The sequence below is a fragment of the Equus caballus genome, chromosome 20, assembly GCF_041296265.1.
Source record: "Equus caballus isolate H_3958 breed thoroughbred chromosome 20, TB-T2T, whole genome shotgun sequence".
Classification (NCBI taxonomy): Eukaryota; Metazoa; Chordata; class Mammalia; order Perissodactyla; family Equidae; genus Equus; species Equus caballus.
The window spans coordinates 37,449,563-37,476,004 of NC_091703.1; the positions used below are offsets into that span (position 1 = coordinate 37,449,563).

The 26,442-nt window shown below is 55.1% G+C and overlaps 1 protein-coding gene across 1 annotated transcript; it reads right to left on the reverse strand.

Annotated features, from left to right (window-relative positions):
* Positions 1-3,462: 3,462 nt before the first annotated feature.
* On the reverse strand, positions 3,463-26,024 carry IP6K3 (inositol hexakisphosphate kinase 3). Its single transcript, XM_014734353.3, has 6 exons — positions 25,790-26,024; positions 15,912-16,282; positions 9,401-9,614; positions 8,055-8,230; positions 6,901-7,076; positions 3,463-4,957 (listed from the first exon to the last, which is right to left on the reverse strand). The coding sequence occupies exons 2-6, from the start codon at positions 16,108-16,110 to the stop codon at positions 4,490-4,492; spliced, it is 1,233 nt and encodes a 410-aa protein (XP_014589839.2). The 5' UTR covers positions 16,111-16,282; positions 25,790-26,024; the 3' UTR covers positions 3,463-4,489.
* Positions 26,025-26,442: the final 418 nt, after the last annotated feature.

Genomic DNA, 26,442 nt, shown 5'->3' on the forward strand with positions numbered 1-26,442 from the left:
AGTCACAGAAGGGAGAAGTTGGGAACAATGCATAATGAAAAGCACCCAACCTGGCTGCAAGTCAGCCTGCCTGGCTGCTGCTCAACTTGGTATTGTCCCAGAGCTGCTTTTTTTCCCTCCCTCCCTCCCCTCTAATTCTTGGCACCCACACCTCCATTTTCATTCTTTCCCTCATCTTCTGTTTTATGTTTTTGGCCACAGAGGATGCAGATTTAAATCAAAAGTCAGAAGTTTAGATCATTTTGAAGAGCTGCTGATGAGTGATCTCGCCTTGCCATTTGTTTTATTATGCCGCTTCCTGCCCTTTCCAGCGTGGTCTGAAAGGCTCCACGCGGCTGGGAAGAGTGATGGGGCTGCCAGGGTGCTGCCCAGAGGCCCAGGCCTTCCTGATGACATTGCATTATGAAAAAGCTATAATGATATTCTGCTCTTTAGCTTCCTCTTCAATCACACAGGGGACACCAGGGGACAGAGGTGGGGCTGAGTCACTGTCCCCCAGGCTGCCCTTGTCCCCCCTGCCACTGGGGTGGAGGTCAGGAGCAGGTTGCTCTTCCATATCACCTGTCTTGAGGACCAAGTTAGAGTTCCTGTGGGCCAAATGAGCAAACTGGGGCAGGCAACATGCTAAGCAAATCTACCAGCACTCTGGGCACACTCAGTGTATGAGGACGTGGCTAGGGGAAGGAGCTAGATGAGAACCTACAGTTCTGGCACTGCTAGGCCCCTGCTGTCCCCTCGCGCCCCCACTTGTTCTTTATGTCTCTATTTCTACCTCCTTAAGCCAGGTATCAATTTGACATGAGGATTATGGAGAAAGAGGTTATAGTAGAGACCGGCTAGGTTCTCATCAAACCCATTTCCTCTTCCTAGGCACACAATTAAACCTTTTCTCAGTGCCCTGGCATCCGGGTATGGCCACATGGCTAGTTCTTGCCCATGGAATGTGGGTGTGCCTTCTCCATGCTGTCTGACTTTGAGGCCTTGTGGTTGAAGATGGTGGTGTCACGAGGTGGAAGGAGCCTGGTTCCTGGATGAGTGTGTGGAGCAGAGGCTCTCTGCTGACCACATTAGATTGTAATGTTAAGTGACGGATATTAGGGGATTGTTTGTTACATCAGTTGGCCTACCCTGACTAATACCTGTGTGTTTCTAAGTTCAAAAGAAGAAGAGAGCTCCCCAGTCTAGGATGGGAGGCAAGCCAGGAGGCTCTGACAGTGTTCCAGGCAGCAGGGAGCAGTGGAGTGGAAGGTTCAGGGGTCCTTTCTGGTTCTCATGTCCTGAGGTTTCTCCATTTCTATCTTACTCTCTCTCGCTGTCCCTTGTACAACCTGTACAAGGTTGATTCCCCCTGTGGCCATCACAAGCCACTGCTGTTCCCTGAGCAGAATGCTTGATTCCCCATTCCTGTGCACGTTGATCATTTTCGTGGAATCCCTGCCCATCTTTATCACCTTTCAGACTTGTCTCCCTTTCAGGGCACAGCTCAAACACCCCCTCTGTGATCACTCCACGTGGCAGTGAGTCCTCACTGCCTCTGCTCTGCTGGGTAGCAGTCTGTCTGCATAGCTGAGCCGATGGCCCCCATGCCTTGTTGAAGCACCCATGATATTTTCATGTGAAGGTCTTTACTCTCTCATTAGATCATGAGGTTCTTAAGGATAACGCCATGATCCTCACGTTTCCTTGTTTCCTACACAGGCCCAGGCACTGGGAAAATATTTGTTGGATGGATGAATGGAAGGAAGGAAAGAAGGAAGGAGAGGAGGGAGGGAACCACGGGGAAAGGAAGGAAGGACAGATTAATGAAATCACAAGCAAATGAATGAGCTATTCAGCAGATTGTCAAGTGTCTGCGCCATCTGGCTCACTCCGTTTCCCTGTTCTTCATTTCTACTACTCCCAACGACAAAAACCCTCTTCTGAATGGGTTGGTCTGTCCATAGACTCCTGAGCATGCTGGACTTTTCCCTCCTTCCACTTCCCAACCGCTTACCATCTCCCGGCCCCTTCCCCAATCCTGTCACCCTTCAGGGCCCAGATGAAGTCTCACCTCCTCCAACAGTTTCCGTGATGACTCTGCTCTCAGTGAAGCTCTTCAGCCTTAAATTATAGGCCTGATCGTCCGCACTATACAGATTAACCCTCTGTATCATTGGTAACTGACTTGTGTGGTTTGTTGTCAGTTCATGTGTGTTCTTGCTTCCTCCACTAGAATCTAAGCTCCCAAGAGCTGGGTCTTCCACAGCACTTAGCAAAGAGATCAGCACAGAATAGCTGCTCAGGACAAGTACACACTTGCTGTTTGCTGGCTGTCTAGGGTTCCCTCACCCCTGTGGCCGTTTTTAAGTAAACTCAGATTGGAGATCAAATACATACATACATACTCATCATCTTCTCTTCTTTCTATGTCTCTCTGTTCTCTTCCCTCTTCCCAAATTCCCTCTAATTGGGTGGGCTCATTCAGCCAAGTTTCTGAATCTGCAAAGCCTTGTACAAGTTCCAGAGCACGGTGACCCCTTGGAGCCCAGTAGTTTTATATGAACAGTCTAAAACCAGTAGTCAACCTTGTCCCTTACAACAAACTGTACTTTTGTCAGGCACGTCTTCAAGAGGAGATGGGAATTCCAGCTGGGCCTTAAATGATTTCTAGAGGAGGAAGAAGGCCTCATTTGTGAAGCGCACCGTCGGGTAAAGGAGTGCCGAGAGAGGGGCCTCACATGGGCAGGAATAAGGATCCAGCCCACGGAGAGTGGCTGTGGCACAGTTAGTGACATGGGTGGCCAGCCCTAAAAGCTGAGGATTCCCACCCCATCCTCAGACGGGTCCCACAACACCCAGGGCTGAGAGGGGGGCAGGAATCAGAAGCTAAGCCAGGGAGCTTTGGACTTGGTTGATGTGGTACCAGATTCTCAAGGAAGTGGCCTAGAAAAAGCAGTATTTAGGGCTCCCTTCTGCCATCAGCAAATACTTAGTTTTCAGCTGACTCCCTTTTGCCACTCAACATGCTTTGACTCAACTCTCCCACCATGGACACAGAGCATGCAAATTAATCACGTCATTTCCTCGGCCAAACATAATTAGAGAGGTTAACGTGCTTTGAAATCCATATAATGTATCCCAAAACTAAACAAAAGTTTTTTATTATCCAGGCCACTCTTTCCTTCTGTTAGTGCAGATCTTGGAAAGTTGATGGTAATTAGCTATGAGAATCCAGAAAATATTTAATTTTGCATTGTATAAGCTTCCAGCGAAGGGAGCCTTTCTTCTCAGGGCTGGGGCCTGCCTTGCCAATACATGCATATATTTTGTTAGCCACCACTTCCCTCCCAGGCTCCCTGAAGGATTGCAGGAAATTGGTGAACTGTTCTTGCTGTGTACTCTAGTCACTCATAAATTTAAACTACTGTACAGTGTGATGATCAGAATGAATAAACAGGAAGGGTAATAAGGCACACCAAAGAATCACTGGTGACCTCAGCAATTTTATTAACAAATTTATTTCCCTAATTGGGTAACGTATCTCTGTGCTTGACTCAAGGGCATCGTAATAGGTTTCCACACCGCAGAAGATGGAATTAATTAGAACTTTGCTCTTTGTTCCGTATTTACACTTGTCCACCAGTCTTGTAAACATCACGCCTGGTTTCCTCCAGGCTCCTCACTTCTGACCCCCCTCCCAACCCCCAAAATAAATAAATAGTAAGCCTAAGCTGAGAGTGTAGTGTAACTTCAGTGGCTTCTCCTTATGCGCAGTCCACCGCCACTGGAAGCTGCATTTCATGGTCAGGGCCATTTTGTGGTCAGAATCTGGCAGAATCATCACTTCCAGCAGGTACCTGGAAGTCTGTAAAGGGGCAAGACCCTTCTCTCCACAGGCAAAAGTGGAGAACCCGTGCTCTCGGCCTGCCAGCGCCGTGTGTGGGGTGGTCCTTGTCCATTCAGAACCTGGGTACACAGCTGATGAGATGGGCAGATCTGCCCACTGCGTGCTGCCCCGCCTCCAGGGCCTCTCAGGAAGGGAAGAGATTCATTAGCTCCGTGTGCCCTTGGATGGGCAGCCCATGCAGGCAGACAACCATGAACTCGTGAACTCATTCTTCAAGGCTTCTTCAAGTAAGGTTTCTCACAGCTTGTGAGAACTGCCGCATGACAAGAAAGCATTTTTAAATGCAAATACCTCAGAATCTCGCTGTAATGCTGGCCTCCAACTCATATTGCACCCTCCACTGTCCTCCAAGATGGTCCCATTTTGTACTGACTGTCCAGCCTGCGATGACCAGCATTAGCCAAGATGCCAGGGTACGTGGAATTACCTCTAGAGCTGGTTTCTTTAGCAGCTGTTAACATAGCCTGCCATGTAAAGAGATGGCTTCTGAATGTAGATATAGTTATTACAAAGACATCTAAGGGTTGTCTAGACTATCTTAGCTACCAATAGGTCCCTTTTAAGATCTATACTCCAGAAAAATCTGGCTGGGCTCACCGAGTCTTATTCTCCCTCCTGGATATCCTGCAGGATCTGGATGAGGTTTTCCAGACCAAAAATATAGCCTGGATCTGGTCCCTCGTAGGTGGTGTGCTCGTTCTGGGAGCCCTTGTATGTCGTGTGAGCAAAGTCAATCATCCGGATGTCAACCTTGGCGACACAGCAGGAAGAGCTGCCATGGGCTGTCTCCAGAACCTTCTGAGGGTGCAGGCCGTCCGGGGCTCTTTCCGCCGGCTCCTGCGCATCGTAGATGATGAGGAGAGAGCTGGAGTAGAACCGGTATGAACTCTGGCTCCTAATGACTGAGAGAAGGGCCTGGAGCTGGCGCCGGATGGGCTCCAGGAGCTCTGTCCGGAGGCGCGTGCCGTCGTGCAGGAACTGACAGAGCCCTTGTCTGAAGCCCTCGACTGAGAGTTTTCGTCCATAGTACTTGTCTTTGCAGAGAAAGTGCCTCTTATCAACTTGATAAACCTTACATTACCAAGAAAAAGGAGGAAATGTGAAGAACTGCACACTTTAAGAAAAATTGCCTTTGCTACCGTTACAGCGTCGCAAGCTAACATAATATATAAACAGAATTCTAGGAGACACAGAGCACGAATGGCTGAAATGAACAGAAAGACCATCTTTCTTCCAGCACCAGCATAGCTTTTACATTTTAAAATGCTCTCTGTGCGAGCCTTTAATAGAAACCCGAGCTCTGAAGATCCTTCGCCCTACAGAGGTGACCCTCCACCCACGAGGAAAAGGTTTGGATGGCCTTTCTTGTGAATTTCCAATGTCCACCTCCAAATCATGATTTAAACCCTGGCTTCTGGCCCTCTTCAGTTCAAATATTAGCAAACCCAAGCTACAAAGCTTTAGTAGGAATCTGAAATCACAGCCAATGGCCTTGGAAAGCCAACTCGATTAAATTTTCCCCAACAAAGTTTGTAAAGTCCTTTCTCTGCAGATTCTAAGGATATAGTAATGGCTCTTGGGGTGGAGTGGGGTGAATAGTTTGAAAATAAAACACAGGCTAGGTCAGGTGTGGACAGTTTTCAGGCAGCCAGTGCAGCTGAGGGGAGCCTGGATGGAGCAAGGCGGTCCACGCAGCTCTGTGGGGCTGGTGGCTCCTCTCCTTGGCACCGGCTCCTCTCCCCTCTCCTGTCATGTCTTGGCCACCAGAAGGGAGCAGATGGAGAAGAGATGCTGATGGGGGAGATAGTGGCAGCCACCCCCATTTCATTCAGATGGCACAGGCAAGAGCAGAGGCTGATATGAGGCCAGCGGTTGGCATGGCCAAAGGGTGACTTGGCAAGCCTCTGCCTGGCACACCTGGGAAGGGCTGCCCTAAGCCAAGACAGTTTCTCAGGTGTTTCCTGCCTTCAGATTACATGATATGTTTACAGAAAACCAGTGTTGGAAAAAATCAGAAATATATGATAGACTTGCTGTTGCCTTTGGAGGGCCTGAGATCGGCTGCTAAATTAGCCATCATAAATGCATGATAGGCATCACTTTCTAAATAAATCAGATCAATTTCACAAGGTTTGAGGTCCAGAGAAAGATTCCATTTACACCACGAATCATCACACTCCCTTCTCTCGAGAACTGCATTCCAAGCCTTCCAAGGGACATCTGTGCAACAAATTTATAGACTCAACTTCCAGCTTCAAGGGGTGGCAGTTTCAATTAAGGAAAGCTATAACATTTACCGTCAAATCGGTGTCTGGTTTTGCTTTGAGTAGATAGACGGTGAGAGCGAGCGCGTGGAGAAAGTTTATTTCTTCCTGTTCTCCTGCAGTCCCTGCCATAAGCTGCATCAGAGCAGCAAAAATGAAGAGTGGAGTCTGGGCAATGAAAAATTAACCATTCCTTTGCTGAGCTCAGCAGGTTACAACCTCCCCACTTTGTTAACCGGAGCAGGTAGCAAGAAGCAGCAGAAAAGGTGGAGTAAGAAGAGGGAAAGACTAATAAGAATTCAAAGAGCAGACTGCCTCACAGCATCTGAGAAGGAGAGTTCAGCTTTATCGTTCAAGGGACTGAGGAATCCACAGTGTGCGTGGAGAAGTTCCTTCCCTTAGTTCTTTCCCCAGCGCCTGCTCACACACTGTCATCAAAGGTCTGCTCCCAACATGGGCAGGACCCACGTGGCCACTGTGGAAAGTTGCAGCTGCCAAAGACCCTGAGACCCAGTTAAAAAATGGTGGGTTTCTGACACCGCTACCCTGAAAGGTGCTCTTCAAAAAACCTAGCGTGTCGTAGACCAGGATATGCATGTCCCTGCTGGAAGGCTGTGCCTGGCCTCCTCCTCTGTTGCTCCCCCAAAGCGAAGGGCTCTCTGGGGGCAGTGATGTCTGGATGGGAGACATCCTTGCCCCACAGCGGACATGCCAGGATGCCCAGCCCTGCAGTGGGCCCCTGCCACCTACCTGCATGCCACAGATGCGCACGCCCAGGCAGGCCGACGTGCTCTGCGCACACTTCCTCATGTGGCGGGCCTTCTTTTCCTCGGACACGTCATCCCCATGCTGCCGGGTCCCCATTTTTAGGTCCAGGATACAGGGATGCTTGTACTGTGACACGACGTTTTCCAGCAGCAAGAACCCTAGTCACACCAAGTTAAGGAAGGCTCCGAGGACATCAAGGCCGCTGCCCCCGAGATGCAGTTGGCAGCCTCCAAAGCTGGCTGGGGATCCCTACTCTGAGCTCCCTTCCTTCTCTCCTGTTTCTTTCATTGCAGACAAGCCGGTCACTATTAAGAATTCAAGGTATTAGCTTTGCAGGCTGCTTTAATATTTCCATTTATTTAGGAGGAGTTGAGTATGTGAGCTTCTTTTCCTTTTTGCTCTGAGGTTGAAATTTAAATGCAGGCGTGAAATCCCTGTCAGGCCATGCCCAATTTACATTTTATGGCAGAAAATCATAAGGCTAAAATCTCAAGTCATTGAATGGGCCAATACCTTTTGGGAGAAGTGGGTTGATGTTAGCTTCGGAGATGAGTTGCAGGAATATTAATTTCAGCGGAGTAATTATCCTGCAAAAGCTTCTTAGGGATTAGGCTTGCAGATGCGTCTCAGTAAATACTGTGAAACCAGCCGCCCGTTTGCAGGAAGGAGCCCAGCGGTGACAAAGGGGCATTTCAAGCCTAAATGTGCTCATTGAGAATGTGGCAGCCTGGAGGGGAAAGGGGGGTGCTTCCCCTGAGAGCCCACCCCACGGCACTTCCTTCAGGGAGGAGCCACTCCCCCTCCCCCATCAGCTCCATGGGAAGAGTCTGAGGGGAGAATTTGGAGGGACAGAAAGGAGGTTGGGGGTGTGGGGACCCACCTAGCCCTCAGAGGCTGCTGCTGCCCCACCCAGCGTGGCAGTCCTCATTCCTCTCTGCCCATGGAGACCCCCAGCCCAGCCCATCCGTACTGTCCAGGTGGCAGAGACACAGCTAGTGGCCCGGCTAGGGTTCAGCTTGATTCCCAATCTGACTTGCCCATACTCTCTGAGTTTTCTTCTAGAGAGATCTGATTTCCTCTAGGTCCCAGGTTTGAGGGCTTGTGCCCTGCACGGTGGGGAGGGCTGGCAAGGATACGGTGCCGCTTGTTCTCTGGGTACTCGGTGCACAGGCGGGTCAGGTGGGCCTGGTGGCAGTAGAGGCCCCACGGGTTAAAGCTCCTCCTCTCAGCCTGGTTCCTGTTGGCATCTTCCACCAGCGAGGAGACCTGGGCGTTGAGGTGGAACTCGGACCTCAGGAGCGCTGTGGCTGGGCTGCAGGTGAGGGAAGCAGATGACAGGGCAGCCGTGGGCAGAGGTCTGGAGAAAGGTGCCCGTCCCTGTGACTGACTGGGGTCTCCTGGGTTGGACTCTGACATGGACTGTCCCTGACTACACTTGAGGATGCCTGCAGGGGACCCACTCAGGCCCCGGGCCCTAGATCAGGCCATAGGGCAGCCCTGGTGGGGAGTTTCTCTAACCCAGAGCAGCTCATCAGAGCGCTCACCTCCTCAAGGGCTGAGGGGTTAAATTCACTGGTAAGTGATCTGATTATCATGTCATCTCACTACAGGTGTGGGAGGCAACACCGTGTGGGGGCAGCGACCCCCCCTGGAATCAGAAGCCCGGGGCTTTAGGCTGTTACTGCAGCTTGTGGTTATCTCCTCAAGGCCTCGAAATGCCACGGGGCGTAGGCATCACGGGTCCTCGGTCCACCCCCTCTCCTGCCTCTGTGTCTCAGCTTTCCCGTCTGTGAAATGGAGGTAATGTTCACCCGCTGCCTGACACCGAGCCAAGAGACTTAATTAGATCCACTGTGCTCCTTGGGGAAGGGAGGTGCGTTCATTGTATTAGCTCCCTTTTGTTTCCCATAAATGTTTTAAAAGTCCGCAGGGATCCTTTTCATCTGAGAAAGGTCAGCTAACAATATCAGAGGTTTTGGAGACCTTTCGGAGGGCCCCGGGTACCCTGAGCCACCTGAGTCTCCAAAGCCCCCCCGAGGGCTGTATTGACCTCTCTCCTCGTCCCATCCCAACCGCTAAGGAAAGATGATTTCTGAGAGACATTAGCCATTTTCCTCTATGTCAACTACTCTGGGGTTTTTGCTCTGCACATTTTTCCCCCAGAGGCACTTTATGGTCTCAGTGAAACTGGTATTTAATTAAACAAATATGTACCGAATGCCTGCTCTGTATAGGATTCTGCGTGTGCATCAACTTCCCAGATGCAATGCCTCGAATCCTCCCTCTAGAAGTGGCGTGAAGGAAAATTCATTCCTTTCTTTGGTCACATTGGTTATTCTAGACAGAGCCTTCATCTGAATTTCTCATTTTCTCAGCTCCGGCCCTAAAGGGGAGCAGTCAGCCTTGGCACAGGTGGGAGCCGTGCTGGTCCCTGCTAGGGACGAGCCGCTCGGTTTCTGTCATCCTGCCAAGTGGCCCTCACCTCTCCTTGAGCGAATGTGCCAGCTGGGCATGCTGCCACTCGGCAAGGGGGCGGGCGCCGCCACTGCCACCGGTGGTCTGCTGGAGCGTCTGCCATATCGCCACTGCCGCTGACTCCGTGGAGACCTTGAAGGGCCCCCGGTTCTCCTTCAGTGGGTTGGCAACCAGCCTGAGGTGGCCGAGGCTGTCTTTCCGGAGGTGCACGGTGATGGTGCCTGCAGAGCACACGAGGGGGAGGGAGAAACCAGATGGAATTTACCTGAGTGGACACATGGGAGTGGGTGACGTCCCTTTGAATTGTAGTTTGATGGCGCTGGTCAGCCTCCCCCCTTCCCCAGCTCTTCTTTCAAGGAAGAGCTCTGGGGACTGGCCCGGTTTAGCCTGAACCTGATCCTGTTCCAGAATGATCCTACAGCGGGGAGCCTGCAGAAAGTAGCCTTGGGCCGATCTTGGCACAGCCTCTGCCTCGTGGCACTTCTCTGCCCCTTCCTACTTTACACAAAGCCAGGCCTGTGCATTTTGTTCTCCATTCCGGCTCCTGTGTACAGTCACCCCTTCCCAGTCACACACAGCCGCCCCAACTGGGCCTCCCCTGGGGGCAGCAGAGCTGGTCCTCTGCAAGGGGGACCCCCTCCTCAGCGTGGCAGTGAGGGAAGTTGGGGCCCACCCCATTCCTTCCCCTGCTCCTTCGCCTCCTTCGCCATCCTTTCTCTCCTCCCCATTTATCTGTATCTGACCCGCTTCTTCCAGGAAGCCCTCCTCAGACAGCCTTCTGGGCTCAGGACTCTCCGTCGCCCCTGCATTCACCCTCCCCGTCTCTGGCTTTAATACTGGTGCTCGCCATTTCCTTTGGTTAGACGCACAGCACGTGAAGATTATTGGAGGAACATGGTTCTTTATTATAAAACAGACGACTGGTGAGATTTCTCCAGCTAACAGTGCCTCCTCACCAACGGTGTCTGTAATCGAGGCACCACGACATCCTGCTCCAATTGTGCAAGTGAAGAGTGAGAGGAAACCCAACGAGCAAGTGTGCTAATGGGGCTTCTCCTGCGGGACGTGGGCCAGGTTGGTAATGAGCTCTGGCACGTGCACTAACGGCTCTTCAGTCACCCCCTTTGGATCTCTCACTTGGGTGGAGAGTCCAGGCCTTCCGCTGTGGGGCTTGGCATCCAGTGGGTGCCCAGCCTCGCCAGAGCTCTGGTGAAGAGGGACCGATACTCTTGTTGGTGGCACCAGAGACAGCTGCACAGATGCTTTTTCAAGAACTGGATCTCTAGGTGTCCGGTTCCCTGTTCTTTCTGCAGCTCAATGCCGTTGTGGTTCTCTGTTGCTCTGTCCCCACTAACCTGCCCTCGCCGTCTCCAGCCTGCCTTGTGCCTGAGAGGCTGGCTCTACCGTCACCAAGGCTTCCTTGGCCCTGGTTTCCAGTGGATTTGGCCACTGAGGACCACTGGCAGGAGATGGTGGGGAGAGGGAAAAGGTGAGGTATTTATCCCACTGGTTCCTTCCCTGCTGTAGCGTGGCTCTGCCATGGCCATGTTCCCCTGTGGCCTCCCTCTTGCTGGGTCAGTTACACCATCCCCTCGCTGTGGCCCCTCAGGCCCTGGGGGGCTTACAGCCCTCCAGTGGTGCTGGTGCCTGCGTACCTCACCATCCCCGGTGGTTGTATTAATCCTGCATGCACTTCTGCAAATAGTCCCTCTAAACCTCTTCATTGAAACCCCTCTGAATGTCCCACTCATTTTCTCTGGGACCTAACAGAGAGGGTAGGTTGCATGTGATCATGTTCCCCAAGGTATTTATTTCCTCCCCCGCCGCTTGGTCGCCTTCTCAGCGTAAGTGGTCATTTCTGCTGAGGCAGCAGTCCGGGTAGCTGACCTGCCGCGTGCGTCCTGCCGGGCCCTCCTGGGCTGGGCAGTACAGACACTCATTTTCAGAGCTGCTCTATAATTCAGCAAGTCGCTCTTCGGGGCCGTCTGTGCCTAGCTCAGCGGTCTCCTCAGGCTAGTCCTGTCATCTCAGATTCCAAGTGCCCCAATTTTGCAGCCCGAGAGTGACATTTAGTTCTCTCCAGCTCCGGAAAAAACTCCGCTTTTCCTCAGCTCATCCCAGGCCCCTGTGTCCGGTGAAGCAGTAATGACACTAACCGTGCTGCTGCCCCTGAGCCTGGCATTTGTAGCGTACCTGAGCCCCGGCATGCACTGCTACACCCAGCCCCCAGCCGTCCTGCTCATGAGAGGGGGCGCAGGCGGCAGTCGGGGAAGTAACCACACAGTGATCCTCACTGCCATGTCCTTTAGACCTACTGTGTGCCCGCACTGTCTGCTTTCCATTTGTCATCACTCAGTTATAGCAAATCTGTGAGGCCGCTGAGTTTGGTCACGGGGGCTCAGAGGGACTGAATGACTTGTCTGAGGTCACACAGGTGGTCAGGGGCGGAGCCCTGAGAAGGCCACACCAGACGTCGATGTGGAAGAAGGAACAGCTGTCACCCGAGGCCAAGGACTTTATTGGGAGACTCTGGTGTCGTCACACCGTGTTTACCGAGGTGTGGATGAGGAACACTCCTGCTGTGTCCCCAGCCACATTTGTTCCGGTCATTCTGTTCCGTGGGTGGAACAGAAGCCGTGATCCCACCACCTCGTGAGAGAGCATCAGTGAAGAGGGCTGGGAGCTCCTAGAAACCCAAGGACGTGGCATTTACATTTCCAGCCCTGTGTCCTCAGGCAGGGGCGTCGCTGTGCTTGTTCCAGTGAGGAGGGCTGACCTGGAAACCACCTGGGGAGCTCAGAGCACAACCCCCACACCCCTCCCCACAGACACTGGGAAGGTGCCAGCCAAGGGCAAGGCCTTTCGGATCTTGTAAAGTTCAGGTTACCATGCGGCGGCCCCCCGGCCTTTCCCGTTTGTGAGGCTATGGTGACAGGCCTCCCAGAAACCACAGTCTTGGGGAGCCCCAGGCCCAGGAGGCCTCCCTGGAGGGACAGGAACTGTGACCTTCACCTGCTGCTCCAGGCTCCAGCTCTTGTCTGATCTCATCAGTTCTGAGTGTCTGAATAAATGGAGTGAGCAGAGGTGCAAATAACCCCAAACCAATAAAATCCAGAGTCATTTCTATTTCTCATATTGTCTCAGCTAGGCAGCCAGACTCCGTGTCGCTGCCTTCTTGCTCCGTCTTCCTGCGTGCCTCTGACTGGCTCTGCGTCTCCATCTATCTGTCTTCCCTCCCTCTCCCACAGCCCTCTACGGCTCAGCCCAGCCTTCCCCTGAAGCCTGGGACCCATGGCAGAGAGCTGCCCTGCGAGCAATCCCCTGTCTCCTGTCCTTGCCAGGAACAGCTTGTCAGTGGAATCCAGACTCCTTGGCTTGGATCATTCTTTTCATCAAGAGCCACGTCGGCCCCGGCCTGGCCTTCTGCCTGCCCTGTGTGTCCGTGGGGACTAGGCCTCGGAGGCCCATGGGCTCCCAGCACTCTGCCGCCCCTGCCTGGCCAGGAGAGCGGGGGCGCAGCCAGAGCCCCTGTCTGCCTGCTCACCAGCCCTCCCCGAGCACCGTGACCTTCCACCATGCCGGCTGGGCAGATAGTAGTGCTGGCTGCCATGATTGACATGCCCAGAGCATCTCAGCAATTTCAATTTGGCCCAGCAACTTCCCCAGCCTCCGTGAATATTCTGTCATGTATTTATTTTTAAGCTCATGAGAGCATTTATTTGCCACCGTCTGTAATATGAATCTGGCTCCTCCGTTAACCAGCTGGACCTAGGAGCATGTCCTTGCTCACCCAAGGCCGACAGGAGAACTGGGAGGCAGAGGGACGCATCCCCAAGACCCTGTCGTGCCCGAGGAGCCCAGCAAAAGGTCCAGGGCAAGCTCCCAGCATAGGGAGGCTGTCCTTGGGAGCGATGTCCCTGCCCAGCACTCCCTGACAGCATCGTGATGTGGGCAGCAAGAGGGGAGAGGGTGTGCTCCGTGGCTTGTGGTGGCCACTTCAGAAACGGCCCCTCTCTTTGGGGCTGTTCCCATCGGGGAGAAAAAGGGAGACCCCTGTGGTGGCCTTATGGGCATTCAAGTCCCACTGACCTGAAGTCACTAGCCTAGTGACCCCAGGCAAGTCACATCGCTTTCCTTGTTGGGTTAGACAAACCCTGGGCACTGGCATCGAAAGAGTCCGCCTCTTCAGTAATGGGAGCCGGTGGAGGGGGCCTTCGTGGGCAGCGTCCACACTGGGAGCCAGACCTCGGGGCTTTGAGTCCTGGCTCTGCCTCTCACTGGCTATGTGGCCTGAAGCAAGTCGGTTAAGCTTTCTGTGCCTCCTCACCTGTGAGATGGGGATGATGGCACCCACTGCAGAGGGCTGTGGAGATTTGGTGAGTTAGTGCAGGAAACTGCTGACAGCGTGTCCGCACTGAGTGAGCACTGAGGGTTGCTCATGTTACTTTTCTTATCTGGGAAACAAGAAGCCTGAGAGCCTGAGGGCCCTTTTAGGAACTCTTTCCCACCTGAAACCTGACCGCAGCTACTGCCCCAGGCGTCTGAAAGCTGAGGGTCTCAGTTCTGGGCCTCTTCTAGTGTCTCTGGAAATGGGCACGTCCTCCGGTGGTGCCTGGCCTGCGGCATTGCGTGGGTCGTGTTCTGGCTGGCGAGCAAGTCAGCGGTTCTGCGTCACTGACACCTCGTGTGGGGCTCACCCCAGCCCGTGCGCTCTGCCGCCCCCTCAGCAGGGCTGCGTGGCCTCACCTGAGGGCTGCCATGCGGTTCCCTGACCCAGCCCCTCCTCAGCCTCTCCTGAGTGGAGTCCCAAGGCAGAGGCTGGAGCGCCCTGTCTCTGTTGATGCATGTAGCTAGGACTCCCTGGCTCAATTCATCTGTCACGTTAGCAGAGCCCCAGGGCTGGTGGAACCGGGGGTGGGCCCAACCGAAGAGGGAAGCAGGGTGGTATAGGGGTCTGGACAGTAGACCAGGGCCCAAGGGCGCCAAGATTGGTGCCACCCTACCCCACAGAGGAGTGGGCACGTGCAGATGGAGCAGGAGGACCCCAGGATGGGGTCCTGGAGACCCATTACCGCTTTCGCTTTCCTGCTTTGCCTGTACTGCCCTGGCAGCCTGTCTCAGCTCCAGAGCCGTGTCAAACAAGCGTGAAACGCTGAGGGCAGGAGGCCACCCCACGCAAGGTCCCACCACCACCTTGCTGGGTCGAGTTCAGTTATGAAAGGACAGACGTTAATTCCACTGGTGCTCAGACAAGATGGGCAGTGACCCACAGACTATGGGCAGCCCAAGCCTGCGGCCCCAGAAGGCCCCACGGGAGGCCTGCACAGTGTGAGCAGGTGTGTGATGCTCATCAGTCTTGTCGCAGACTCTCAGGAGGTCCTGGTAGGACGGGAATGCCCAGGGCTCAAGGCCTTGGCCCCTACCAGGGGATCACAGTCTGGAGCACAGTGAATTCTGAATCTGCCGGAGATTCTGCTTCAGGTCTGGGACGGGGCCTGGGAACCTGCATTTTAACACATGTGCGCACATGCACACGACACGCACTCACACACACTCCAGCGATTCTGCTACAGTTGGTGGATCTGAGATCACGCTTTGAGAAACATCGATGTAGAATCCTTCCCAGTTATCTCGATCACTGAAATGCAAGTGAGTTTTTGGCTGGCTTATTTGGATATTGTCATTGCCTTCACTACAGATGCGTGGACAGTGAGGGCGGAAGCTTGCAGTCGGGGAGTCTAAAATCCTTAAAGGAGGTCTCTTCTTTGAGCATTCCTCCTATTGCAGGGCCTGTGGCTGGCAGTCATGCCCCGAGCCCTGTGAACTGTATTTACCAAAGGCTGGGTGTGGAGAAAACAGCCTGCCCCGTGGATCCCGGCCAGCTGCCCAGTGTGGCCCTGACCTGAGGCCCCCAAATGGCAGCACTCCCCGCCGCCTTCTCTCCCCAGAATTCACCTTGTGCTCAGATCCAGAACACACACTGCTCCATACACAGTTTCCCCAGCTACACCCAGAAGGCAGCCCGTGCCCCTGGGTTTACCCCTTTTTGGGTGAGGGTGGGAATTCTGGTTTCCTAAACACGCTGCCATGTTGCAGGCCTGAGGCTCCCGCCACCCGCCTGGGTCTCCAGAGGGAGGTGAAGGGAAGGAGGCCTCAACCTGTCCTGTGTTTACCAGCCACGGTCACAGGACCCAGGCATGGCAGGCCCAGAGCGCAGACCAGAATGCCCCCTCAGGGCGTGGGGGGCCAGGGTATCATTTTGTCCCATTCTCAATTCCTCGAAGCCTGGTGGCTTCAGCTAATTTGTAGGGATGCCAAATGGCATTACACTCCAGATCTGGAGGCTTGAAGAGTTCAGAGAAACTAGGACAGTGAGGGCCAGCCAGGCTGCGAGAGAGGGGCACGTCTCCATGGCAACCATTCCACACAGCGCGGTGCACGAGGAAGCAGAGGGCGCTGCAGGCCAGCCTGGCCCAGGGTGGCGGGCGCTGCCCGCGGCCAGCTGCCTGGACACTCACCTTTGTACTGCGGGGTGAAGCGCTTCATGGCCAGCGGCAGGGTCTCATAGAACCTCTGCTCCTGGGAGATGAGGGGCTTGCACACAGTGTGCTCATCGTACTTCATCACGCTCAGGTGCCCCCCGACCTGGTGCAGGAAGGGCTCCAGCTGCACGCCCATCCTGGTGTCCCCAGCATCCGAGCTGTCCTGGACCACCATGCTGTGCTCGGAGAGTGGGCGCCCCGCGAGTCCCCAGGAGGAAGGCCCGAGGTGGAAGTTGCAGCTGTGGACAGGATGTGGGGCTGTCAGCAGGCCTCAGCTTTCTCCTCCTTGGCCTCTGTCACTGTCATAGCACAGTCGTCCTCCCATCTGGGGCTCTCAGCGGGGGTCCCTGGAAAGCGGAACAGGGAAGTGGAAATGACATGAGGGAGATGGCGAGCCAGGGCCGCATCCAGAAGCACCCACAGTCCCCAGCCACGATGCACCGGTGTTTAAACAAGACTGTAAATAGGATCGATTACTTCTGGAATAATCTGTTGCCCAAAACTGGGGGCGGTGGTTGCCTGGGAGCAGGGCTAAGAGGGCGACTTCTCACTAAATACTCTTTTGTACCTTTTGGATTTAAATATTAAAACATTTAAAAAAATCAAATGATGCACACAACTGTAAGCTCTCAGAGTGCAGAACCTGTGTCTTAACTTCTCATGTCGTGTTACTTGCATTCCTCTGGAGACACTGATCCAGGCTCAAGGAGAGGGCAGAGTCCCTGCTGCTGGGACACTCAGCATCTTGCAGGGGCTCAGGGGGAACAAGAATGCTTCATTTTTGTGCAGCATAGCTGTGCACCGTCGAACTGCATCATGGCTCCACAACAAAATCGCTGTGTGACCTTGGGAAGTTACTAAACCTCTCTGGACCTCAGTTTCCTCATCTGTAGAATGGGATAATAATGATACCTCCCTCATGCAGTTAGGGACAGAATTGAGATAAAGGTCATGAAAAGGTTACCCCAGGCCCAGAGCTAAGTGCTCAACAAATGTGATTTATCGTTATTTCCAGGATTATTGCCATGGAGTGGTAGTTGCCCCACAGCTCTGGGTTATCGGGAAGGCAGGCCTTTTCACGGTGACTTTGCAGATGAGGAGAGTGGGCCTGAACTGCCTTCCTGAGGCCCTTGGGGGCTGCTTGTCTCTCCTTCGTCCTGCACCCTCCCTGAGGGTGGGCTTGCTGGACCGCAGGCTGAGGCTGGGGCGCTGGGCTGGAGCACAGCCCCTAAAGAAGTCCTGACTTTGTCTCAGGAGAGTGCCAAGGAGACCCTGCAAGAGGAGGCCCTGCTGGCTGTGTTCATCCTGTCCCAGAGGACATTCCCGCAGCGACACCCGTCACCACCACGTTATTAATACTCTCCTCTGCTGGACTCCCAGCCGAGGATGTGACCAGGCTGGGCAGTGCGGGGAGCGAGGAACCCTCTAAACGACCTTCAGTGCAGACCATGGGCATGGCTGGCTGCACGCACAGCAGTGCCTGTCCCTGTGTTCAGGACCCCGGCTCAGAGAGCTCCTGCTGCACACCCCTCAACCCCATCCCGGGCCTCCAGTGCCTGGTGGCATTGAAGGCGGCAGCCCAGCCCATTCGTTCCCCCACAGGGCCTCTCCCACCTTGGCCCCTGTTCCGCAGGCCTCAGGGTGCCCCTTTGGGAAGGGGAGGGTGCTGCCCTGCATGTGTGTTTGCTTTGCCCCGCACAGGGTGGGCCTTCTGAGGGCTGCCTGCAGTGCTGGAGCGCACCTGGGAGGTTGGAGCTGCTGGGTGAGGTGTCGGTGGCGAGGGGTCTGTGCCTGAGACAGCAGCCTAGCCTTTCCCGGCTCCGCTCTACGACCGCACAGAGGTGAGCCCTGCTCGGGAGTCTGTCCCAGGAGCTGAGAAGGGGAGTTGGTGGGAGGCACACAGATACCAAGGTAAACCAGAAATGAGTCCAGGGACGAGCGAATATCTTCAGTCCGTTAACCCTTTGGTTAGAGAGGAAAACCAAGGCCGACCAACCCCTCTCCTCTCGCTGGGCTTGCGTGTACGTTGGCCTTTGCCAGCTGACCTGTCCCCAGGGGAGGAAGGCAGATGCGCTTCTGGTAGCCAGAGGGACAGCCAGGTTATAAATTCATTTATAGCCACTCCTGGAAGGAGCTCAAGCCTGTCCCTCACACTTGTCTCCCCAGGGCCCAGCCCAGCACCAACCAGGCCTGACCTTGCCGAGTGAGCCCAGCTCTGCCGACACGTCCAGGAGGTGTCCCAGGCAAGCCATCACGCTGCCGCGCTGGGCAGTCCACTGCCCTTCTTCCCCCAAACCCGTCTCCCCGTGGAGCTTCTGAGGACATGGATGGCACCTCACAGTGGAGCATGGGAGGAAATAACGACACTAAGTGGTAACACATTGTGCTCGCTCTGCTCTGGGCAGGGTGCTGTGTGCCGTGTCTAGATCAGCCCATCAGAGCCTCACAGCTTCCCCTGAGGCAGTGGCATCAGCCCTTTTTACAGATAGGGAAAATGAGGCATGGAGACATTAAGTTACTTGCCTATGTGAACCCAGCCAGTATGGGGAGAACAGGGATTTGAACGCAGGCACGCTAGCCACAGAGCGCGCTTACCCGCCATGCTGCAGGCTCTGTTTATCTGCTTTTGAAAGTCAGGAAAATGAGCCACAAGGAAGCTGGGACTTGGCCAAAGTCACCTGCAAGTCACTGGCTGTGCTGGGACAGGACCCAGGGTTTCTTGTCCCCCAGGCCTGGTCTCTCCTACCCTGGGCTGCCCTCCCCCAAACCGATGACAGTAAGTGCATGTCCTACTGGCGGGTGGGCTCCCCACCTCTGCAGAAACCATCACGAGGGGTCTGGGAGGCCCACCTAGAGCTGGGGCTTTCTGGCTGGGGATGTCAGCCAGGCCCAGGAGGCACTGTCATTTCCAGTTGTCCTCAGCACAGAGCGAGCCAGGAAGACCTGGGCCTCCAAGACAGCCCCCAGCGCAGCAACGCAAACTCTGCTGCCCCTGCACTTAGGGTGGGTCGGTAGCGATGGGGTGTCTGCTGGGTAGTCAGCCTACACTTGTCAAAAAGCTGGACTTGACGGCTGGAGAAACTGAGGCCCATCTCCTCAGGGGTCATCTTAGGGTGTAGATTAGGTGACGTCTGAGGGTGCTGCTCCTGAGCCGAATGGTCTGTGGTTCTGACACGGGTTGATGGGAAGGGGCGCAGGGAGGATAGGTGGGCAGCCCTTCAGCACCTGGAGCTCCTGCCTGAGGTGGGCAGGCGGGCCTTGCTGCTGCTCAGGGAGGCACCTTGTGGTGCCCTCCTTGGATCCTGTCTGCGCTGTCTTCTTGCGCAGCCTCCACTCTGTGGGACTGAGTGAGGGAAGGCCTCCCTTCTTCCTGTTCCTCCCTCGGAAGTCCCAAATAAATTCTTCAAGTTGACAGACCTTTCTCAGCCCAGACCTTCCTTTTGCCAAATGTAGGCACTTCTGTCACTAGCTGGGCCGTGGCCTTTGATCAATGCCTCTGGGCCCTGTTCTGTTTCCTAAGAGCACTGGGCAAGGAGTCAGGAGCCCAGGTCTGTTCCAGGCGTTCCCACCAGCTTGCTGAAGCCCCAGGATGAACTGGGTAACTGCTCTGAGTCTTGGTTCCCCGCCCACTGCCACAGGCCTGTCATGATGCTCAGATGACAAAATGCACAGCCCTCCTTTGTGGCGTCCTCTTGCCCAGCATCTGACCACTCGAGGTCCGTCACCACGTGGGCTGTTCTCAGGACTGACTCAGCGTGGGCGCTGGGAAGGCAGGTGGTGCGCTCGCTGGAGACAGGCCCTCACGCCCTCTGACACACTTGCTGAACACTCTGGGCTCCCTTTAGTGCTTCCAAGGGGGACAAATGTCCCTCTCTCCATCACACGCCTCCTCCCACAGCCCCACAGCCCAGACCCCTCACTCAGCCTCCTTCCCCACTGTTCCTCGAGGAGGGGCAGAAGGGAGTAAGGATGGGGGGGGTGGGGACGGGAAGAGGGCGAGATGCCCCCAGCCAGAAGAGCTCAGCCTAAAGCTCCCCCTCCCCCAGGAACGGTGGACAAATGGCCTCAGGTCCCTGTGTCCTCCTGCCCTGTCATTGGGGCATGTTCTGAATGAAATAACTCTGGGCCTCACTCCAGGAGACTCAGGGCTAACTTCTCTAATGCAGCTCAGCCATTGGCCATCAAGCTGGTTGTTAAAGGAGGCCCTGGGTTGCCCGTGTCAGTGTAAACCCTGCTCCACAGCCCTGTGGGGCCTGAGTGACAGCCAGGCTGCCGCTGGGTTGCAAGACATTCCCCAGTCTGAAAGGAGGGTTACAGACAGCAGGGCCTGCGGTTGCATTGGCTTCCAGAGTGGGGACAGATGACAATACCAGTGATGCCAGCTACAATGACAGATGCCACCCATCGAGCCGAGGTGGATGAGGGCATTGTGGCTCGTCACTGCCAGTCAGCACATTTTATTTCCTGAGAGTCTGTGGGTATGTTACCGCTACCCACGTGCTAAACCCGAGCTCATGAGCAAGTACAGAAGCTGGGCCTCTGAGAAGCCGCCACTCCCATCTCAGGGAAGGTGGCCGGTGAAGCCACCAGTCAGACTTGGACTAGATGAGTCACGGACTATATCTTATCAAAGGCTGCCAGCTCCTTAGATGTGGAAATGGGGTGGCTGGCTGTGGTCATGGTCAGGGCTGTTCCCTGATATTCTGGTTCTCCCTGCGGGAACACTGTACAGCTGCACTTCCCCTGCCCTCTGAAGCAAGTGTGGCCACGTGCTGTGCTTTGGCCACCATGATGTGGCTGGGAGTGACATGTCACCTCCGGGTGGGAGCTGTAAGGGCGGGCCCTCCCCACGTTCTCCTTCCCTGGCCATGGTGGTCTTGGACACACAGTGGCTCCCTGAGTGACTGTGCATGTTGGATATGCAGCGTGACAGAGAAGTAAATCTCTGCTATGTCAGGCCACCAAGCTTGGGGTGGTTTGTTACGCAGCACAGCCCAGTCCATCCTGACTCATTCACCAGCTCGCAGCCAAGTGCCAGGGTGGAGCCTTTAAGTTGAAAGCGACCTCACTTGACTCGGGCGCTCAGATATTTCATTGCACAGATATAGCTACACAGTAATAGCCACTCCTGTGAAGCATCTATGTGGACCACTGACTTGATAATCACCATCTCTGTTTCTCAAGGGAATAATTTTCAGGTGGAGAAAAGTTGAAGTGCTTTCTCAGGGTCCAGAGCGAGTGAGCACTAGAGCTGGGGGTCGGCTGCCGTGAGCCTGTCTCATTCTAAGGCCCATGCCTGTTCCGGCCCCTGGCAGTCTCCCTCTGGGAGTCCTGAGGTCTCCCTCTCCTGAACCAAGGCAGGCTCTCAGGGCCAGGTCCTGTCCAACGCACTCTCCACGCTGTGCGCCTCAACGACTGACATCAGAAACAGGAGCCTTCCAGGAGGTTGCACCCGGCAGGGCAGTGAGGACGCCACAGCTGGGGGCAGCGTGCTGCCAGTGGACAGCCTTCGCCAAGGCGTCTAGCGGTGCCGTGGGTGCGGGCCCCCACCCGTGGGCTGCTCGTGACCTTACCCAGAGCCACACCACCACAAGCATTATCTGCAGGCTAGACAAGTGACGCCCATAGAGCCCGATAATTTCTCAAATGTGTATGAACACTTTGGTGATTACCAAAATACAAATTCATTTAAAGGCATTATTAAGTTCCTGGTAGTTTTTATCATCATCTATTTTCTCAATCAACAGATACTAAAAGTATAATGAGTACCACAGGGGAGCTCCTAGGGAAAAAAATTATGCTGAAAAATGAGTCCTAGCTGAAAAGGTTGGGAGTGAGACTGGTGTTGGCTGAGATGGGAGTGTAAGGGGTCCAGGAAGGAGTTTGGCAGGGGAAAGGAGCCTGCTCAGCCTGGGGGGGCGGGCCTGTTTCGGGGAGTGTGTGCAGGGAGCAATAGGAAAGTACAAGGACGGGCTGGAGATGAAGATGGGGACCAGAGGGGAGGCTGTGTGGGGAGGAAGAGGCGGGATGCTGCGGTGGGCCTGGCCCAGTTTCATGCCCTCCAGCCTGTGCCATGGGCATCTGCAATGGAGGGGTGGAGACAGGGCAGGCCACGTGGACTGGAGGTGCCCGTCTGGTCCCTGCTGGAGGGGGTCACCCGAGATCACCCAGGTGTGGAAGCCCTTGGGACCACATCCCAGTAAATCTGAGAAAGGGGCATTCTGGGGAGGAGATCATTAAGAAGCAGCTTGTAGTGAAGAAGACTGCCATATAAAGTGTGTCTGGCTGCAGATTCAAAGCAGCATGGTTTATGGCCTGCCCTCTTACCCCGGAAGCTCGAACGTACATTCCGCAGGCTCTCGGAGCCAGAGGTTTGGTACAAGTACCATTCAATGTCTTTGTGATGCCCAAGGGAGCATTTTTTAATCTATTAGAGATGAGAGGACCCGAAAACCATTTAAAACCGCTTAGGTCGTAATGGGCAGGAGAATTTTGGAGTTTCTCACTTGGTGAAGGGTTGTGTATCATCTGGGTCCATCCAGGCTGGGAAAGCACAAGCTATTTTTCTGGGGAGAGGAAATCGCATTTTAAAATCCATTCTAGAAATGATTCAAGGGCCATAGGACCGTGTGCCCTCCATCTGCTTGGTCCCCAGCCTGGTGGGATCAATACTGAACACTGGGCGACTTGGTACATCACCTTCCCAGCCGTGCCTGAAATATGTGGCTTTCGAGAGCATCCATTTCCCAGGAAGGCTTGATTTCCAGAATCTCAGGGCAATACTTCATATTCCCTGGTTGCAGAAACTTATTTTGGGGACTGATTTTATCCTTTGAGAGAAGATTTTTTTTCTTTCAACATTTAAAACCTCCCAACGTTCCTCCAGTTTGAGGACCAAATGCGATTTTAATACAGCGATTATTAGTTTAGAAGCCCTTCAGCCACTGACAAATGTCCTTAGCAGCACCAGCAATGTTCCGAGCTGGCCGTCAGGGTGGGAGACGCATGGGGCAAAGATGACTCCAGAAGCCGAGTGCCACTGGAAAGGCCGCTCTGGGGGAGGCGGAGGCTGGCAGGCTTCTCCTCCCCACCCCTAACGTGTCCTGACCTCAAGACAGCACCACGGGTCCTTGGGGACCCTGGCCTGGGTAGGACCCGCTCCATCAGCCCCTCCCAGGCACGCCCCCTTGAAGCTGCACCCAGGGTCTGCACATTTTCCAACCTCTGACACTCTCCCCTACACCTCCCTGCCTTTCTCTAGGTAATATGACCAGCCACCTGCCTTACGTAAGAGCCCTGTGAGCCGGAGAAGATGTTTCCGGTGGTTAGCATAGCAATTTCATGGCTGCAAGAAGCAGCGGCTTTTTAAGGTTAAAATACAATAACAGGTGGAGCGTGCATATGTGTGTGTGTGCGCGTAGATGAGGGTGTGAGCGTGTGGGGGTGTGTGTGTGTGAGTGTGGCCGTGGTCTTCAGGCCTCTGAGCTGACCCGGCCAACTCTCAACGTGCGAGCCTGTCCCCAGCAGAGGGCAGCAGCGGACGAGCCAGAATCGCCCAGAGCCGGAGCCACCCCGGCCAAACTCTGCAGCCAGCAAGCACCTTGGCCCAGCAACCAGGGGACACATTCCTGAACTGCCGTGGGCTTGCCAGGCCTGTCCTGTCCTCAGAGAGCCCAGACGGCGGCTGGAAGGCCCCTGCCTTTCCTTCCCAGGGGCTGTTTTTAGAGAGCTCAGAAGTTGTCATGGGGTGGATGTCCCCCATGCTCCCTTCTCCCCTGTCACCTCTGCTTTTTCTAAAGCTTGTCTGGAGGGGAGCTTCCTGCCCTGGATGAGGCATGTTCTGAGGAGCCGGGTGCCTGCTCCATTCACAGGGGAAGGGACCCCACACCCGGGGGCAAGGATGCCCTGTAGGAGGTAGGGCGAGGGCGCTGGAGAGCACGTCTGAGGTGAGGGAGCGGGGTCTTCCACTTCTCCACTCCAGGGGTGCCTCCTTCCCCAGGGCAGTGGACCCCACACCCCTTCAGCTGCCGGCCGGGCCAGCCCACTGATGAGGAGAAGTAGCCGGCATGAGGTGAGGGGCTGCCAAAGTGGCACAGCGTGCCTGATCCTCTCACCTCTCACCTCCCAGCCAGTTCTCTGAACAACCAGGTGATCAGTGCTCATCAATTTGGTTGCCGTTCCTCGCAGGCACTGGTGACCAGGATAACAACCACACAGAAAGGATTTATTCCGGTGCCCCGCTCAGAGCAGGAGAATGCAGGGGCACGCTGCTGGCCTCGGGGTGGGCTCACCTGACCTACCGTCCCCGGATGCCCCAGGCAGAGCACAGGGAGGGTCCCAGAGGCCACAGGCCCTTTGCAGAGGAGGAGTTTCTTAGATCACTATAAAGAGCTGGCTCTGGGGGGGAACATGGCACAGGGGGGACCAGGAGACCTGGTTCTGCCTCAGACTCCTTGTCCCTTCCTCTCCAGGCCTCAGTTTCCCTGTCTGTACTGAGAGCTGTCTGACCCAGCCATGTTCCTACCCTCCTATGCGACAACTGGCCCTTTGATTCAGCAAGTTGATGTGGTCGGGGTTGGGGGGGGAGGGGGATTTCGGGGTGGGGGCGCGGGCAGAGATGCATCCAGATTGAAAGGCCCTTAGAAGACATACTGACCCGAAGCAACTTGACTGGATCCTGGTCTAAACAAAGCATCAAAAACACTGAGGGGGCAGTTGGGGAAATGTGACCATGGACTGGATGTGGATGTTCTTGGGGAGTCGTCAATTTTGTCGGTGGGACAATGGCTTTGGGGCTACGTCAGAACCTGTACTGAGGTACTATGGGGCGAATGCTGTGATGTCCACAAATTACTTCAAAATACTTCAGCCTTAGAGGACTCGATGAAGTAAACACGGCAAAACTCAATCAACTGTAAATCCAGGTGCCGTCAGGACATGCAGCTGTTTGTGATCTCGTTCCCTGTTTTTTCCTGTAGGCTTAACGTTTTTTCATGGTAAAAAGTAAACGTAGCTTTTAAAAACTCTAGAAGCTTGGGTCCTGCCCTGTGGGGTCTGAGTGTCTGGGCATGGGGCCTGGCCTAGATGTTTCTAAGGCCCCGGCGATGCTGAGGACCACGGCGGGCTCAGGTTCGGGTCTCGGGTTCACTGGAGGGCCCCCAAAGACTGCCACTGCTCAGGGCAGGGGGCCCCTGGCGGTGACATGCCTCCAATGCCCATGGTCCACTATCGCCCACTCCATGGGGGTGCCCTGCGCTCGGGCCTGGGCCTCTGCCCACAGGCGCTGATGTCATCCCAGCCCCGTGGCCTCACGGGGGCAGGAGGGTGGGGCTGCTGGGACAGGACACGCCGTTCCTGGGGCCCAGGGGGTGCTGCTCACTTCCCCTGAGAGGCTGCTGTGTTAACGGTTAAACCCAGCATGGAGTGGGGACCATTGGCACCAACCCCTGCACCTGCCCACAGTGTCCTCTGCACCCCAGCTCAGCCCAGGCCTCTGCCTTCACGCAGGGCCACAGTTAGAGACCCCAGAACAGCTTAGGAAGGGGAGGGCTGGGGTTACTCAGGGGAAGAGGGAGAGAGGTGGGAGAGGAGCAAACGCCAGAATTTCTACACTGCTGAATTGTCCCAACACCCCGCCCCCCCCCAGCCATACACACAGACATGCACAGACACTGGCACCTCCACAGGGTGGACCCCTGGTCAGCAGGTCCTGGATGGAGACGAGGCCCACCCCTCAGTCCCCTGTGGCATGAACAGGCCCTGTGGCCGTGAGACCCTCTCTGCCCTCCCTCAGGCGCCATCCAGGGCTCTGCAAGGCCCTCCTGCCCACCCCCATCCCCCAAGGCAGCACTCACCAGGGCCTCTTCCTGGAGGGGTTGTGGGAAGCGTGTGGGAGGGAGGGCTCCAGCAGAAAGTGATCTTCTCTGTCAGTGCCCACCGACCGCGGGCATGGGGCAAAGGCCCTTCCCAGTGTCCAGCGTAGAGAAGTCCCTGTCCACTGTCACACTGGTGGAGCCGTCTGCCCAGACCCAGGTCTGCCCGGAGGGCTCAGCTGCCAGTGGCCTGGGGAGGGGAGGTCACCTGACCCTCGGGAACGGCTGGCGTGTCCAGCTGTCAGTGGTGTTGGGCTGCAATGGGGCAGGGCCAGAGGGCTGGGGGTGGGGAGCAGGAGAGGAAGAGGAGGAGTGGTCTGCTTCAGCTCAGCAGCTGGAGGGATGGCAGACCCAGCGCACCAAGGGCCAATCGCCCAAGGCCCCTGGTCATTTTTTGATTCCTTGTTCACAGGGTAATGCTAGGGTGGGGGGTCATGTTCTCTCTTCCCCTGGTCCCCCTGCCCCCACCCCATTCCCCAGAAGCTCATTGCTGGTCTGCTCCAAGCTGTGGCTGCCTGACAGAAGGAAAATCATTCAGCAAGACCTTCAGTCAGTCAATAGTTAATCAGCTTGAGGACTGTCAGTCAATCAACAGTCAATCAGCTTGAGGACAGTCAGTCAATCAAGAATTTTTT